The following is a 17,803-nucleotide window of genomic DNA, read 5'->3' as shown; positions in this document are numbered from 1 at the left end:
TAAGTGAAACATTGACGAAGTTACCATATTTGGTTCAAATGCCACAATAGCAGGATCAGTGACGTAGGGTGAACTCTTCTGATTGGCTGACGTCCTGCTCGTGTCAGAGAGCTTCGGACTGCAGCCGCCTCAATCAGCACGAAACACAGATCGAAGCTGGACGCTGAACATGAACTAAGAGTGACAGACTGAGCTGCAGCATCCTTACCGGGTTTCATCACATCAGATTTAGTGTTTAATAACTCATCACCTGTGTTTTAATGTTTGTTCTGTCCTCACTGAGTCACGCAGCGCTCAGCTCTTTTCCTTTATATGAAACACGATGCTACGTTTCCGCTAAAGTTCAGAACGGTGGAGGAGGTGACGGCGGTGCATCAGGCTCGTTGTTTGTGTCAGCGTTTGATAAAACAGGTGAGCTTACAGGACACACAAACAAACGTCAGAAATAAGAGCGCCCATGGGAGTCTCTTTCTCTCACCCGTTTGTCTTCCCCTCTTCTCGTCTTTCTCGGCCTTCTTCTCATTTTCCTCCCTTCATTCATTCTCTCTCTTTCTCCCATACAGGATTGCAGGCGCTGCGCCTCACAGTTGCCAGGCAGTTACCACGGAAACATTCTGCATTATTGATGGGGCGAGCTCATTGCGTCCCAAGCAGCGCCCAAACTGTCCGGCAGAGCTCAACAACTCCGACTGATAAAGAGAGAGAGAGAGAGAGAGAGAGAGAGAGAGAGAGAGAGAGAGAGAGAGAGAGAGAGAAGCTCACATCAACAGAGAGATCTCTGCAGCTGACCAGCAGGACACCTTTACCTCCATTTTCACTTTGTGTTTAAGGAGGATCCTGAACTAAAGCTCGAGCTCTCTGCCGGCTTTAGAGCTCATAAAGAGTTTCAACATGTGGACAATGAAGACATTAAACCAACAGATACAGAACTGGACTAAAGTTAAACAACAGTAAAACAGAAAATAAAGACAGATTAATTTCTTCTCCTTAAAGGAAAGTGTTGTCGTGGACCTCTGACCTCAGCGGGTTGATAAGGAGAGAGACAGTAAGTGCAGAGAAAGAGCCGCGGGGTCAGAGGTCGACTCACAGCGCTTTAAAGTTACTCACCAAACATGGCCGCTCTCTCAGACAGAATCCAGAGGACAGTGACGGCGTTTTCACGTTGCTCGCTCCTGACGCGCACACACGCCGAGGCAGCAGGTGGCAGCACGCACAGTGTTGGTTTGCAAATCCACCAAAAAAAAAAGCAGAGAGAAGAAGTAACCATGGCAACCAGAGTCCATCCTGCTAACTGTGGATGTTTTTTTTTCGGAGGTCCTCGTCCAACACAAAGCGGCCCACTTACTTGTTTGAGCGCGGTTTGCGTTCACATCTCATGCGGACCCTGACGTACTCACGAGACCGCCTCTGTAAGCGGACTCGGACACAGAACCAGAGTCTGGTACGTCTGTGTTCACACTGATGAAATGAGCCGGACGTTTGTGTCAGATCTGTGACTGGCTCCCTCACGTGAATATCGATGTCTAGTTTCTGTTTTGAATCAGTGTTTATCATTTTATTCACTTCCTGTTTCCTGACAGACGAACAGAAGGCTGAACTTTAAACGTGTATTCATGACTTCTCATGTGTTCCATCTTTCCTTAAACTCCAGAGCTCAAGTCTGATGGAGCCTCCGACACTCGAGATCCGTTTGAAGACCGACAGCAGCAGGACTCGTCAGCCAATCAGCTCAGAGTCTCTCTCACTGCTCTCCAGTCGGTCGTGTTCCTTCTTAATAATAATAACAATAACAATAACAATAACAATAATAATAACAATAATAATAAAGCTGTTTATCCTTTTAGCAAGAAGAGCACAAGTTGGGAAATGTTGGCCTTTCGATCTTGAGGTTTGAATGACGTGCCAAAGCGACGATGATTGACACGCCAGTGATCTTTAGAAATTGATTACATTGCTTACACTTGTTTTTTAACCTTTATTTATCCAGGAAAAGTCCCACTGAGGTTAAAAAACTCTTTTTCAAGGAGAGTTCTGCAAACAGCCTGAGAGTACGTGACATGCTCTCTTGACCTTTTATACTTTCACCTTGCTTGGTTTTGTTCAGTGTCTTGGGCTCCTGCTGTCATTTCCAAAAACACCGTCGCTGCTTTTACTTCTGCGTGCACGATCATTTGAACAGCACATCAGCCAGACCAGCCAATCAGGAACAATTAAGCCTCGCTCACTGCTTCTAGCCAAGCAGCCGGCCAGCAGCATCACTCACCTGTTGTGCCCCGGGCGACACCTCCTCCTGATCCCCATGATGCAGCTGTCATCCCAGCCACTCCATCTCTCTCTCTCTCTCTCTCTCTCTCTCTCTCTCTGTGCTCTTTTGTTGTCCATCATCTCATGCACCACCTCCACGTCCACCTCTGAATGAAGCCTATTGTGCAGCTTGCATGCTGTTGCAGCAGCAGCAGCATCGTCCTGTCTGACCCTCTGAGCTCTGCACCACAAAGTTTCTCTTCATAAGTCCGTCAGGCCGCCATCTTACTTCCTGTCACTGAAGAAGCAGCACGTCTCTGTCTCTTTGGTCAGTGCAAACTTAATGCAGGGAAGTTTTTCTGCAGCAGTACAGGAAACAAAGAGATGAGTTGTTTAGATGTTCTTCAACCTTAATATGGCTCTGCAATCTGAGAATACATCCACAAACCCCTGCCAGTTCTTGTTTGTAGTCCTCTGGTAAAATTGTCTTTCTCCAGCTGGATGAAAAAAACCCCAAACAAACAGAAAAACAAGAGACCAAATCAAAAAATAAAGAAGAGGGCAAGTGTAGAGCGTCCACAGCTGGCAGGCTGGACTGTGTTAAGGCCTCAGGGCCTCGATGGATGCTCCCCGTTGCCGCATCTCGAAGAAAAAACAACAAAGAAATGGAATGATAAAAAAAAGAAAGAATGAAAGAGAGAGAGCGAGCGAGCGAGCGAGCACCTCTGCTTTGAGCGGCAACTGGAGCTTGAGTGAGGAGGAGAGGAGCGAGGCTGCAAGTTTATATGTGTTCTCTCCCCCTGAACCAGGGGACCGGCTGAATAAATAATACAATAGATATTCCTGTGATGAGGTCTCGGCGCACCATTCATAATTATTTCATTGTAGCTGTAATGAGAGTGCGGGCCGGCCTCTCCTGATGCACCCGGCGCTGGCAGTAGGCCTCTCCTGAAACCAGCGCCCAGCGGCGAGACGAGGACGAGAGCGTCCGGCTCTCACGGGGAACGGGTCGCACGTCATTCATCCGTTCCTCTGGAAACATCCGTGACTCCATCATGGATGAATCCACTACTAATTCTCTCATGTGCATGCAGGAATCCGTCTTCACCTGATGTTTTTTTTTTAAATTTCAAAATAAAACGACAAATATTAAAATACACTTTACTCACATCTCTTCCAATCCCTCATTCTCGGTTTGTAGTTTCACATGCAGCTAAATGAGGCTGGATGTCAGGAAGAAACCTGCCTCAGGGTGATCATCTTATAAATACTTTAATCCACGACTCTCTTTCTACAGCATCATATTCACCAACTTGACGGCGCCCGCTGCAGGAACGCGTCAAGCTGACGTCTTTTGTGATCTGTGACTCGGAACCTGCCGATCAGCGTTTTGTGTCTCGTTTATCGTCATGCCGCTGCCGCCGCTCTCGTCCGCGACCCTCTACGAAAGTCTCACCGAGGTTCAACCAGTTCTACGTCTTTCTACCCTCAGAGGAAGCGTTGACATAACAACATGTTCTCCTACATTCAACACACTCATGAAACCCCCCCGCAGGAGCTTTAACACATTCACCCTCACCGTGAACAGACGGGGCAAAAAGGAGAGAACCAGGAGAAGGTGAACCATCAGGTGAGTGTTGGATCCTTTCAGAAGACATGATGATGATGATGATGATGATGATGAGCTCATCTTGTCATCTTGTGTATGAAGAGCGAAAGGCTCGGAGAGGTCAAGAGCTCCTTTATCATGTTTGATATGTAAGTGAGTAAGTGTTTGTTTAATCTCTATTTTCTTAAACTCGGTAACTTCTGTTATTTACGGTAACTTCCTGTTATTTACGGTACACGACCTTCATGACTCTCAAAAACCTTCAGATCTTTCTTCAGAAAAAGCGTCCACAGAGTCCACAGCTTCATCCAACTTTTTTTTTTTTTTTTTTTTTTTTTGGAGGAGATTAAATAAAAAAATAACCAAATATCGAGCGCATCGTCTTGTACTTGTGTTTCCATGGTAACAACAGAGGGATGGATTTTTGCTCGAATCGTACCAAAGTTTCCATCAGGACGACCACGAAGGAGAAAATGACTCATAAGCAGCAAAGCGAAGTGTAGAAATAATAAATACAGCGTTATGTTAAATCTGCCGTTTCCTCCAAACAGAGCGGCGTGCTTCGACACATGGTCACACGGAGAGACTCGCAGTCCCAGTTGGGGTCTCTGGTCCCTTGGGCCACCGTCTCCAGGCTTTAGGGGTCCATCAGAGCTTCATACATGAGACGGGGCTTTTTCACACCAAGCGTCAGTCACACACACACACACACACACACACACACACACACACACACACACACACACACACACACACACACACACACACACACACACACACACACACACACACACACACACACACACACACACACACACAGCTTTCTCTCTCCGGCGTGCATCTACGTCCTGAGGTCTGCCGAGCGAGCACCTTCCGTCTCCTAATCCTGTTAGCGCGCGGGGGGGGGGGGGGGGGGGTCCTGTTGATTTGGGGGGGATAGAGGGTGAAGACAAGGCACAAGGGGGGGAGAAATATGGACACAAAGACCCCCCCCCCCCCCCCCCCCCCCCAGCACCAGCTGGAGCACTGAGGCAAACGTGAGACCTGAATGCCCCCTCTGACAACACGCACATACAGTATATTCATTCATGGGAGGTTTTGGTGTTTCTGAAGGACCAGGACTCGCTCAGCGTCGGGGTCTTGGGTTCAGTTCCCACTGGGACGCTTTTGTCCCCCAGTTGAAGCAGAGTTTTGATGACAAATAAATCCATAAAAAGTCCGACTAGACTTTTTTTCAAACCAACCAAGTACAGCCTCAAACAATATTTCAAATAAAAGTCTTTAAAAAAGGAATGAGCCGTCGTGAGCCGGACTCTCCCGCTTCCTGTGAAGAACTTTCAAACCAACCTCAAAGTCTCAGTGAGCTTCTTCTTCTTCTTCAGCTGAATTTAAGCAGCAACCTTCGGCGTTTAAAAAAGAAACGGCGGAGATGTCAAATCCTGTCTGATGTTAAATTCTAACAAACACACTCAGAATAGGAAAAAGTTGTTTTCACTTCTTTGAAACAACAGAAGAAATGCTGGTTGATGACGATGACTCATTTCAAACCCTGATCGTCGACCTCATGACCTTGGTAGCATTTAGACTCGGGGGGGGGGGGGGGGGGGGTTCATGTCGGCTTAAACTCCTGAGCAATACATTAGAAAGTTTTTTCCTTAAAAGCTGAAAGTGTAAAGCTGCTGGAGGAGTCTGTTTGAATCATCTCGAGGTCATCATCGTCTCCACGACGATCCGAACCGGTCCAGAGCTTGGAGCAGGAACACCTGGCTGCAGACGTTAAACACTGACATTAAAATATACCAAACATGTAACACACAAAATGTTCACCTCGCCTGATAACATTTAAACTTTCCTCCTTAAACATGTCCGCCATCAAACCCGACATGCTCCAAACAGAGACGACCACGGGGAGCGGTGAGATCACACACGAACACAAACGGCCCCCGGCGAAGACGATAAATATTTCACCACAGAAAGCAGTCCGGCTCGGAGATCCATCTGATTGGTTTTCTGTCTTCCTGTTTCCATTTGAAAATGATCTCGCTCTTTATTCGGATGTTCCTGTAGCCTTCATCACGCCATCCATCGCTCTCTGTGTATCTTCATCCATACGGGTGAGGGGGCGGAGTTTCAGAAGGTCAAACTGAGTTCATATTTCTGTTGATCACAAATTAGATTCCAGGCGTCGTCACGTGGTTATTGTAGTCAAACACGACTTCCTCCAGCCACTTTTATGATTTAAATCCTCCACGTCAGAAATGTTTCACATAAATCATCCGCAGCTGATGACTGTGGACGTTAAGATCTCGATCTTTATACGACTCGCCTCGCCATCACCACCTCAGAGCAGCCTCGAGTCTTGAACACCTCACGAATGTCGGGACATCAAACCAATCGAAATACGAGTTTAACTGACCAGAAATTATTTTGCCGACGAGCCGGAGTGACAACATTCAAATTCAGTCGGCTAATTCCTGATCCACACGACCCGCGAATCAAGAAGCCAGCCTTCGCGCTGCCCGTGATACTCCTTCAGACTCGCCGTCTGCAGGTTATCGTGGTGTCTTCATGTCAGGCAGCAGAGCTGACACGAAGCTTCCAGGCTGCTTCTTTAAATAGCTTTGACACATTTCATCTTCGAGTCTTCTCTCGCTGCTCCCCGCGGTCTCAAACACCAGAGACACAAGGAAGTAAAATAAGATTAATTCCCATTTACATTCATACAGTCTTCTTTCCCCCCTCATCCAAGTGACATGTTCATACAGCATTTTGTTTGTTTACTTGTTTTCCCTTTGTTCGACTGCTCTCTATTCTTGTAGTACAGCTGAGGAGTTTGTTTGTATGGAAATCAGGAGGAAGGCGTCGCCTCTGGGGAGACACTGGGAGAGCTGAGCTGTTTGAAGCCGGGCCTCTCTGGAGTGTCGGGATGTCGCTGTCAAGTCACCGTGAGCTCGGGAGAAAGCGGAGAGGAGCCAGCAGGGTGGTGTGAAGACCTCTGACGGTGCATTCAGAGGGTCAAAGGTCACTGTGACCCTCTGGACCGTCACTGTTTCTTATCCCAACAGGACGTGAATTCTGACTCTGAGCGAAGAGGGCTGCAAAATGAAGCCAGCTGCTGCTGTTCTCTGAGCGACCACTTGGTTGCTTTGACACGTCGGCCACGCGAGCTGCTGCCGTCGAGGCCGAGATTCACCTTCACATTCGTCTTCTTCTGTTTTCTGTACATGAAGAAACCAAGCAGCAACCTGCAATGTACTAAATGTAGGTTCATTTCATAGTGATGCCTTCAGGTCACATTAAACAATTAAATATGAAGAGTAAATGACAATTAATATCAAATGAATGTAATTTATTTAAAATGTAAACAAAAGATAAAGAACTGAATAAATATTGTAATTGAGATTAATTAAATTGTTATATTAACCTTAATTATTTTTAATTCAGTTAGTTAGCTACTTAGTTAGCTAATAGGTAGTTAGTTAGTTAGTTAGTTAGTTAGCTAATAGTTAGTTAGTTAGTTAGTTAGTTAGTTAGTTAGTTAGGTAATAGGTAGTTAGTTAGTTAGTTAGCTAGGTAGTTAGCTGGCTAATAGTTAGTTAGTTAGTTAGCTAGGTAGTTAGCTGGCTAATAGTTAGTTAGTTAGTTAGTTAGTTAGCTAATAGTTAGTTAGTTGGTTAGTTAGTTAGCTAATAGTTAGTTAGTTAGTTAGTTAGTTAGCTAATAGTTAGTTAGTTAGCTAATAGTTAGTTAGCTAATAGTTAGCTAGCTAATAGTTAGTTAGTTCATTGTTTGTCCATTTAGAGAAATTCTTTTTCACATTTTCATAGATTTTCAGCTGGTTAGACAGAAACAAACACATTAGACATAATGCTTTTGATTTGATTGAAAATGTTTATGTGCTAAAAACACAGAAACATGTCTTTTTTATGTTTGAAGATTTATAACCTGAATAAGCTCCTGAGGGATTGTTTGAAATGTTAAACAAATACAAAAAACACCCAAGGAAAGAAAAACAGAAAAATGAAGCCGATGCTGAAGTGTAAAAATCCTGCAGTTTGAAAAGTCGACGTCTCACTCGAAGCTGGCTGCAGAAGCTCAGGGAGTCAAATACACAAGCTTTCAACAAAGCCTGGTTCAAAAAGAACAGATTGGTGTGATGAGTTAGAATAAGAATAATTTTTGACTTCACACTCCTTCCAGAGTGTCCTGGAGTTTTTTACCATGTCGCCATCCTCCAGCAACGATTCGACCCGGTCATCTGCACGGGACGCTCGGCGTATTGAAGAATGATGGTGCATGACTGTTTGCTGGTGAGTGAGAGCAGGCCGCTCCAGGCGGACTCTGTCTCACCTCGGCTCGGCTCAGTTCGGCTCGGTATGACAGCAGTCCCCTCGTTCTCTGCGAGTAAACAGGCCTGCGGTCATAAAGCTTTTACACGCCAATCCTGCCCAACATTCTCTTTATGTGCAAGTGCTGCAGGGCTCAGATGCATAATACATGAGCACTCAGTTAATCTATTGATCCAAAATATGTCTTCTCTCTTTCTCTGTCTCATTTACTGTCGGCCTCTCTCTCATTCTGTCATACGCTATCTTTGCTTCTTGCTCGCCGTCTTTCCTTCGCCTCCTTTTGCTCTTTTCTGCCCATCAGCAGGCTGACTGTAGCACGCAGACGGACACAACTACGGATTAGGAGACACGCATGAAGAGGTGGAGATAATAAGAGGTGTAACCATGAAAAATGCATGCAGTGAATAAGAAACAACCCGATGGGAGAACAGCGGTTAGAATGAGAGAAGAAAGAAAATACATGAGCACGGGGGCAAAAACCTCGCCGCTACGAGAGCCGTCACAAATAAATAAACAGCCCAACAGCCAGAAAGTGTCACAGATCAGGCAGAGAGCAATTACAGACAGCAGGAACCCCGAGTCTGGACAGACCAGAGACTCACCGAGAGGACGGAGGAGCAGACCTCAACACTCACTAACTGCAGAGTGAAGAGTCCATCAGTATGAACTCATCCATTCACACACATTCACATAGAGCTTGGTCTGGTTGGCAGAGAGGTGCCAGTTCATTGCCTGAGCACTGCCAAGGTTCCCTTGAGCAATACCCCCCCCCCCCCCCCCCCCCCACTCCAGCCTGTGTAGAGTGTAAAACTGACTTTCCCCCTCGCAGGATTACTAATGTATATCTTCTTCTTCTATCAGTCCATGATAAGCACACTACAGTGAAGGTTATGAAAGTTACTGACACAGTGTTTAAGTGTGCAGACGATGAGGATAATACAGACTGTTTGCTCATGCAGACACAGCTACAGACCTCGGGGGGGGTCGTCCACAAGCATTCAACAACATGTTGGTGTGAAAGCCTCAACGTCACTCTAACATCCTGTCCTGCTCGCTCCGTTTACAGTCCCATCCTCATACATATTTTACTTGTCTCCCCCTCGGTCCTGAAGCACAATCAAGTCCTCCTGTGGAGTCTCAGGAGTCGACTCACGAGCCTCCTCCAGACACCGACGCTGCACAGGTCCTTCTTCCTTTAAAGAAACGTCCAGAGTCTGACACAGTTTACACCCGACGACATGCCAAATATAAACCCTGAGTTCTTCATCATTCAAGTTCTCGCAGTGTGGACAACACACACACACACACACACACACATTATTCTCGCTGGACTTTTCTCCTCCTGTCCCTTCTGTGTTGCTTTGGGATTGAACTTGTTTCTTACTCTGATCCGTGCAAACAGGGAAATACGATCTGCTGCCAAAGTTCAACAATCCTTGATGAACCTGACATCAAAAACCAGTTTAGAAAAAGCAGCTGTATAAAACGTCATTACAAAAGCTTACAAAGCTAAAGCTGAGGAATAGACGAGGTTTAATGTGAGGTGCAGAAACGATGATTATCATCATCTGAGCATCCTGTTTAAAGTTTGAGGCACCGTCACATGACGTGGACTTTCATCCAGCCATGCAGGGAGTCGTGCGGATTGAAGGAGAAGGATGTAAAGATCAGTTTAATTCAGAACAAATAAAATTAAATAAGGAGATTTCTTTTATTTTAAACTCTTATTGAAGTTGTCTAAGCGTCATGCAGCACAGCACGGTGACACACTGGGGACACTTGGATGTTTGTGTTGTGGATATTGTGATCTGTGAAAGCTTAGCCGAGCAGAAGGATGTTCTTGTGTTTCCTCTCAGCAAGGAGGTAAAACCCTTTTCCAAAGCTTCAGGTAAAGTGCTGAGGATCTCTCCCCGAGCGAACCAACTAACCTTTTCCTCCAGCCTCGTGTCTTTAATTTGTACTGGCAGACAATGAAATATTTACAGGCAACTCTACAGGCAATTACATTAAAAGTGTGTGGTTAGACACCGCCTACCCTTCGGCGGGGCCCCTCGGTGAGAAGCGGAGGCCGGTTTGGTGAATGGTCGCAAAGTTTACAACGTCAGATTTTACTCACTATCAATAATTCAGAGCTGGAAGAGGCAGAGAGGGAGAGGAAAAGAAGGGAAGGAGAGGAGGAGGCGAGGACGGGAGAGGGAGGAGTGCGCTCAGACGGCGGTGGATGTTGGCGGAAGGCTTGCACTTCAGTGTCCATTTGCTAAATGTGGCAGAAATATACGCAGTGTGGCGGCCATGTTGGGCCGGCTGAAAGCTTCGCCGGACGTTTGATCCCTCAGAGTCCATCCTGCACTCTAAACACACGTTCAGCCACGCGTAGCTGCACATAGCCGACACACACACACTTGCACATGTGTGCTTCATGTACACACACAAACTAAACCCTCGCCGTCTGTCGTGCACTCAAACGCACACGCGTTACAAAACTGCTAAACCCCCCTGGTGGAGCGGCCGTGAAAACAGGAGGAGCTGCTGTCGGACTGAAGAGGCGAATGGAGAGGTGACCACATGGAGTCAAAGACGTCGACGTGACTCATCGATGGAACCAGCTGATCACATGTTGACTCAGAGAGGGCGCCAGCGATGGGCGAGCAGCTCGGTTTACCTTTACAGAAGCTCCTCACTTTGCACTGAGTGACTGGGACTTTGTGTCCTGGCTGCTGATTGGTTGAAGGGTGCTCGGGCAGTTACAGTGGCAGGAAAGTGTCATTTTTTTAATTCTATCAAACGAAATTACAAAACCTAAAGACTTTCACAAAAGGACAAACAGCAGAATCGAGTGAGGGGTCGTTTTGTTTGTTTTGGCGTGAAGACTTGGTACGGTCCATTCTGTGACCTCGCACCTCTCCAGCTACCAGACCAACTTCCATGCTTTGGTCCGCACCTGGACTTGAACCGGTAACCCTCAGGTTCCTAACCCCGCTCCCTACAGACCGAGCCGACGTCTTCGAAAACAAATAAAAACACAAAAAACAAGCCTTTGTTTACAAGTAAACAAATTGAACAGTTCAACATGATAGTCTGATAACTTTGTCTTTAAGTTGATGATGACCTTTAACCCTGAACTCTCTCTCCTTCCCAGAGGAGCGTCCTTGGCTGCCAGTGGAGGTGGGTGATGTATATTTGATGAGCGGGCGCCGGGGAACCTTTTGGGAGGGGGCGTGGCTCCAGCAGGACAATGGGCCTCGCTCAGGTTTCCTTTTGCGGACCGTCACCGACACGGCTCGCTCTTTTTTTTTTTTTTTGTGGGCGAGCGGGCGGGTGAGTCAGGGCTGGAGTTTCACACGGGAGCAGGGGCAGAGTTACAGCGAGGAGCAACAGAGTCCCACATCCCACGTCGTCATGGCAACCAAGAAACAGTGACGCTGCTGTATTGTAATGTTATCCAAGTTTGTCGGATTCTTTCAGTATGAGGTTTTTTTTTATTCACACGCCCCTCCACCTGTCGCTCATCCATCCGGTCTCATCAAGTCCACCACCCGGGTCCTGACACCACGGGGGGATTTGTCCTGTCCACGCTGACCGAATCTGTGGAACTTTGTCCCCTCAGTTTGTACTTTGACATCAACCGGCTTCATCTGTGCAGCTACAGGAGGAAGCTTGAATTTCCCTCTGGATCAATAAAGTATCTATCTATCTATCTATCTATCTATCTATCTATCTATCTATCTATCTATCAATCAATCAATCTATCAATCTATCTATCTATCTATCTATCTATCTATCTATCTATCTATCTATCTATCTATCTATCTATCAATCTATCTATCAATCTATCTATCAATCTATCTATCTATCTATCTATCTATCTATCTATCTATCTATCTATCTATCTATCTATCTATCTATCTATCTATCCATCTATCTATCTATCTATCAATCCATCCATCTGATACATCACTGCTCAAAGAGTCAGATAAAAGATTTATTTAAAACTTATTTAGGATCAATAATGCTTCATTTCAAACCTTTATTTGTTCTGCACTTTATTTAACTTGCTACTGAAATCCCTCTTGACTCCCTCGTGACACTTGAGTGTTTTTTATGTGCATTTATTCTTTTGTGCTGTCTTTGTAAATGTTTGTGTTTTATGCTCTAAAGGGACAATAAAGGTTTTCATTCTTTCACTTATTCAAAAGGAAACTGTTTCCCTCATTTCCAAAGCCATGGAGCTCACAGGCAAAAAAACACAACACAGAGTCAGTGAAAAACCCACTGTGAAAATCATTCACAAACAAGAAGAAGACGTCATTAACCCTTCATATGTCATCTGTGTTGTTTTATCTCTAAAGATGCAAATCAACTTTTTTTGTTCTTTAATAATAATTTTAAAATGACACCATATGAGAACTTAATTGTTGTGTTTCCTGCTTTAATATTTATTGAGATTTATATTCTGGTGAAATCTCTATTATTATTATTATTATTATCATCATCATCATCATCATTATCATTATTGGCTCATGTATAACAGCCGCATTATCACACGAAAAGAGGGATTACCTGGAGACTCCCACCCCATCCAACCCCTGACCCCGCACCCCCCTTAAGGGAGCGCCTTGAGGTGATTATTGGCGTAATTATTCCGTCTTATCGCGCGCGTGTCTGCCCGCCGGAAATCCCCCTTTTTTTTTTTTGATTGACAGACAGCCGCCCCGGTGACCTCGCGCGGCTCATCTGTAAATATTTCATCGCGCGCTGTTTGTTGCTCTTTAGTTCGCGTTCAGGCCTGTTTATTCTTTAATTGAGAGATGTGTGTGTGTGTGTGTGTGTGTGTGTGTGTGTGTGTGTGTGTGTGTGTGTTTTGGGGCTTTCTCTAAAGCCACAAAGTAAATGAAGCATGATTAATTAATGTATTAATTGCCAAGAAAGTGAATGGGGTTCAGGCAGAGGAATTCCTGCCTCTTCCATTAATTAATAATTTGTGCTGAATAAATCTCTCTCTCTCTTACTGTGTGTGTGCGCGCGCGTATTTGTTACGTTGGGGGATTTAATTTGCCCCTCCTCCACGTCATTCTTGGTCGCGTAAAGTTGTTCCAGCCAATAGAATGATTGTTTCTCTGTCCTCACGGTGAGTTGGGTCGTTTGCATGTGTTTAGAGGGAGGCCGCAGGTTGAGCTGCTCTGCTGAAGCTGACGCATTGTGCAGGATCTCTGCAGCAAACACAAACATGAGCAGCTCTTGTACATCTGTCACGTGACTACATTTGTTTACTATCATGTTTACTTCCGCATCTTTTGCGCTACTCATCACTGCACTATCATCTTATTTAATCTCCTACATGTTGTGTTTATTGTTCATATTTAATGTTTTATTCTGAGCACAGAGAGCTGTGTGTGTGTGTGTGTGTGTGCTGACAAATAAAGCTGATTCTGATATAATTTGATATTTGTGATCACATTTTGTTAACGCTGCTGTGAAGGATTTTTGCCAACAAAGCGTCGCTGTGGTTTATTTGTAATAAATAAAGAGCCTTTCTATCTGAAGCATTTCATCTTAAAAACTCAAACACACATTTACATATATTTATCAGAAAACACGTGACATTATTCAGCTCTCATTTTAAATTATTCCCTGTTTAATTCAGATATTTGGGGTATTATTCACGAGACGTTAACTTAATTAAAAACGAAATAATATAAAGGTTTATGTTATGTATGATGAATCCCTCTGTAACATTTGTGTTCACTGGTTTTTGTTTGTTTTGTTTTGCTTTGATTTTATTTGTTTCCTGAGTGTATTTAATTGATTACTGTATTTTGTTACACATTTCTAGTTGGGTGTTTTTTCCCCAAAGGATTCTGAGAATGAACTGCAATATTCCTTGATGCAGTTTTATGTATTTAATACATTAAACTTAAACTTCGCTCCTTGAAAATTTCTTAAAAAAAAAAAAAATTCTTTCTGATTTTTAATTTCACCCTTTATTTGTTAAAAGTGTGTAACTCCTCTGCATCTTCACTGTTTTTTTCCCTTCCAACGATCCAGGCACGCTTAGAGGAGTGGCTACAGGTAGAAGGCTTCATGTGATTGGTTGATACACCCAGAGGGCGGTAGTGATGCTCCACCAATAAGGAGGAGTCTGCGCGTAAGACGCACAGATATAGGAGCTGGAGGCGAGGAGCATCTTTATTACAGGAGTCATTTACCGGCGACAAGGAGACAGGAGCCCCGCAGGAGCAAAGGAGTTACCTCTCCTTCTGTGTTTCGGCTGTTTTTTTAAAAGCGAACGTGACTGCACGCGCGAGCCGAATACCCCAACTTTTTTTTCTCCTTCAAAATAAAACACCGGCTGATTTTCATCCTCGAAGCGTTTCTTTGTAGAAAAATCCCCAACACGGAGCCAAACGAAGAAGACGGACAACGACCCTCCCTTACTTCTGCAATCATGATGTCGATGAACAGCAAACAGCCTTTCAGTATGCACCCCATCCTGCACGAGCCTAAATACACTCCGCTGCACTCCAGCTCGGAGGCCATCCGCAGGGCCTGCCTGCCCACGCCGTCGGTGAGTCCAAAATGCAATCAATACCGACTTCAAGCAGCTCCTGACAGCTACCAGCCCAACTTCCAAAACCACAAACTGCAGAATTTAAGGGTAAAATACGCATGATTGGAAAAGTTGAATCATCTGTTGTGTTTATGTGTTTACTGTGAGAGAGGACTGGTGCCATATTTTTACATCTGTTATTTAAACTAACACGGGAATCATTAGACCTGAACTCTGCTCTGTTGTTGTTAAAAAAATACTGAAAATTAATGTCGATTCCAGAACTTAAGCACGCCGTCTTCATCGGAAATAATAATATGTATAATTTGCCTGAATGAAAAACCTTTAATGGAAGAAAACAGAGAAATTCGTCTTTTTTTGGGACACATTCGGGGGAAGTTAATAGAACTGCTGCTGCTTTGTGACAAAAAAAATAAGTGAAAAACAAAATTAACAAATTGGTACATGTATGGATAAGACAGAGAGCATCAGAAGCATCACTCAGAACTGCTCCTTTTGGTTTCTTGGAGTCCTCGGTCTGCGCGTAAAGACGCACAAAAGGCGTCTCCGATCAGCTCAAATCTTCCTGCTGATGTAGCAAAAGTGAAAGGAAGAAAAAAAAAAGCAGCGTGGAGTCTCTGCGCGCTTGTTATCTCATATTGTCCTCCCATTCATATTCAAACTCACACGCGTCTCATTTCATTGTCCGCAGAAATTATTCAGGAGATCGTAAATATTAATTTTAAATGAATATCCATCCACAGCTGACACAGTTTCCATGCCTTGTTGGGCCGATCCGCTGATGTCCAAAGTTTCATTAGATAACAGGAAAATAGAAAGTTCAATCAAAGTTGAATTTCCATTCATTTTAAATGTGTGTGAGCTGCTCTTTTACACATCGACCACTTTGTGCTTCTTTTGACTTGGAGCCTTAAAACGTCCTCACTTATTAGAGAGGTAAATAGAATTATTATTTTTTAAAGTTTTTTTTAAGTTTATTTTTTTTAGGACTGAACTTAAATATGAAACTTTAACGACGAAATAAAAATCTGAGTTCTGATATTTGAAATGTGCGAATATGTAAATTAATCTACAGCGAAGTTTTTGTTCAGATCTTTGTTTGCCCCTCTGACTTTTCTCTCCCTCCAGGAAGCTTCATTCAGGATTTTTTATTTATTTTAAAGTCGTATATTTCTGCATAAATGTCTTACTTATTAGAAGAAATAACAGATTGTGAGTGTTGGAGGAGATGAGATTGTTTGTCCCTGTGTTGGTTTCACTTTGCTCCTCGTGTAACGGGCCTCTCTCTTCTCCTCGTGCAGCTCCAGGGAAACATCTTCGCGGGCTTCGATGAGACTCTGCTGCAGAGGGCGGAGGCTCTGGCCGCGGTGGACATTGTGGCCCAGAAGAGCCATCCGTTCAAACCGGACGCGACCTACCACACCATGACCACCATGACCAGCATGACCTGTACCCCCACCTCCTCCTCCGCGCACCTGCACCACCCGTCCGTGCTCACGTCACACCACCACCCTGGGCACCACCAGCCATCTCAGGGCCTGGAGGGCGACCTGCTGGACCACCTCACACCGGGCATCTCCCTGGGAGGCATGCCCGGCTCGGACGTCTGCTCCTCGGCCTCGCACACCGCGCACGCGGCGCATATGTCTGCCATCAACCACATGCAGCACCACCATCACCAACAGTCCATGAACATGCACCCGCACGGGCTGGGCTCCCATAGCTCCCTGGGGAGTGGTTTAGACGCAGAGCCGGATCCCCGGGAGCTGGAGTCTTTCGCTGAGAGGTTCAAACAAAGGCGGATCAAACTCGGGGTGACCCAGGCGGACGTGGGCGCGGCCCTGGCCAACCTTAAGATCCCCGGGGTTGGATGTCTAAGCCAGAGCACCATCTGCAGGTTCGAGTCCCTGACGCTGTCTCACAACAACATGGTGGCCCTGAAGCCGATACTGGAGGCCTGGTTGGAGGAGGCGGAGCGCGCGCAGAGGGAAAAGATGGCCAAGCCTGAGATCTTCAATGGGGGCGACAAAAAAAGGAAACGGACATCTATCGCGGCCCCGGAGAAGCGCTCCCTCGAGGCCTACTTCGCCGTGCAGCCGAGGCCCTCCTCGGAGAAGATCGCTGCCATCGCGGAGAAACTGGACCTGAAAAAGAACGTGGTCCGGGTTTGGTTTTGCAATCAGAGGCAAAAGCAGAAACGAATGAAGTTTTCTGCGACGCACTAAGACCTGCGGGGAGAGAGAGAGACACCTGCCTCGTTTACATAAAAAAAAAAGACAAATCAGAGACAAGCTGCTGCTGCGCACTGTCAGAAAAACAAGGTACACCGTGGAGCTTCCAAATTTAACAAGACATCTCGAGTCTTATTCCCCCTTAGACCAGAGTTCATCATTAAGTGGTTTCTACAGAATTATTTATTTAAGATCATGCATCTCCATGTCGGCTGAATTCCGTTTTTATTTAAACAAACATTTGGTGACTGAACTGTGGACTCGGTTTCTTATTAGGACTCCTCTCAGTGTTGTCTGCCTTGTAAAGGAGCATCTGGGTTGTTTGCACCAGAAAGTATTCAACACAGGCAACATTTTTTATTTTTATTTTTTTTAAGTGGATGCAGAGATTTGAAAACAAACAAAAAAACGAAAAAAAAACAAAAAAAAAAACGTGTGCGAGTCTCCGCAGCGTCCACGTCTTCATCTCACCCAGCGGGTCAAATATCGACGCTGTGTCGCGTCCCAGAGCTGCCTGTGTGTGAACCTCTTTTTGAATGAGAGCCCCGGATGTTGGACACACTTTAACTCCACCAGGGACGGTTTTGATTGTTTTTGGAGGTTTCGCTTCAGAGACAACCGGAGCCAAACGGTGTACCTGTGTGTGTGTGTGTGTGTGTGTGCGTGTGTGTGTGTGTGTGTGTGTGTGTGCGTGTGTTTGTTATTCTGACAGTGGAGGCGGAGCACCGGGACCCGGAGAAAGACTGAGACCCTGTCAGAAAAAAAATAAAACAACAACCTGAGACTCACATCTGAATGCTTC

The 17,803-nt window shown here is 45.3% G+C and overlaps 1 protein-coding gene across 2 annotated transcripts; it reads left to right on the top strand.

The window, feature by feature from the left end:
• Nucleotides 1–14,412: 14,412 nt before the first annotated feature.
• Nucleotides 14,413–17,189, top strand: pou4f4 (POU class 4 homeobox 4). Of its 2 annotated transcripts, none has more exons than XM_079355835.1 (2): nt 14,413–14,767; nt 16,072–17,189. In XM_079355835.1, the coding sequence occupies exons 1-2, from the start codon at nt 14,648–14,650 to the stop codon at nt 16,993–16,995; spliced, it is 1,044 nt and encodes a 347-aa protein (XP_079211961.1). In that variant the 5' UTR covers nt 14,413–14,647; the 3' UTR covers nt 16,996–17,189. The 2 variants fall into 2 exon arrangements, with proteins under 2 accessions (XP_079211961.1, XP_079211960.1); XM_079355834.1 differs by having other exon boundaries at nt 14,413–14,857.
• Nucleotides 17,190–17,803: the final 614 nt, after the last annotated feature.

The sequence above is a fragment of the Symphodus melops genome (assembly GCF_947650265.1).
Source record: "Symphodus melops genome assembly, chromosome: 11".
Taxonomy (NCBI): Eukaryota; Metazoa; Chordata; class Actinopteri; order Labriformes; family Labridae; genus Symphodus; species Symphodus melops.
Note: the sequence above shows the minus strand (reverse complement) of the source record. Positions and strands in the feature narration are given on the sequence as shown.

Bases quoted from the DNA above. Each gene is read 5' to 3' on its own strand.
- pou4f4 (XM_079355834.1), top strand. From the start codon at position 14,648: ATGATGTCGATGAACAGCAAACAGCCTTTCAGTATGCACCCCATCCTG. The intron at 14,858-16,071 runs GTAAAATACGCA...CTCCTCGTGCAG, and splicing joins ACAAACTGCAGAATTTAAGG to CTCCAGGGAAACATCTTCGC.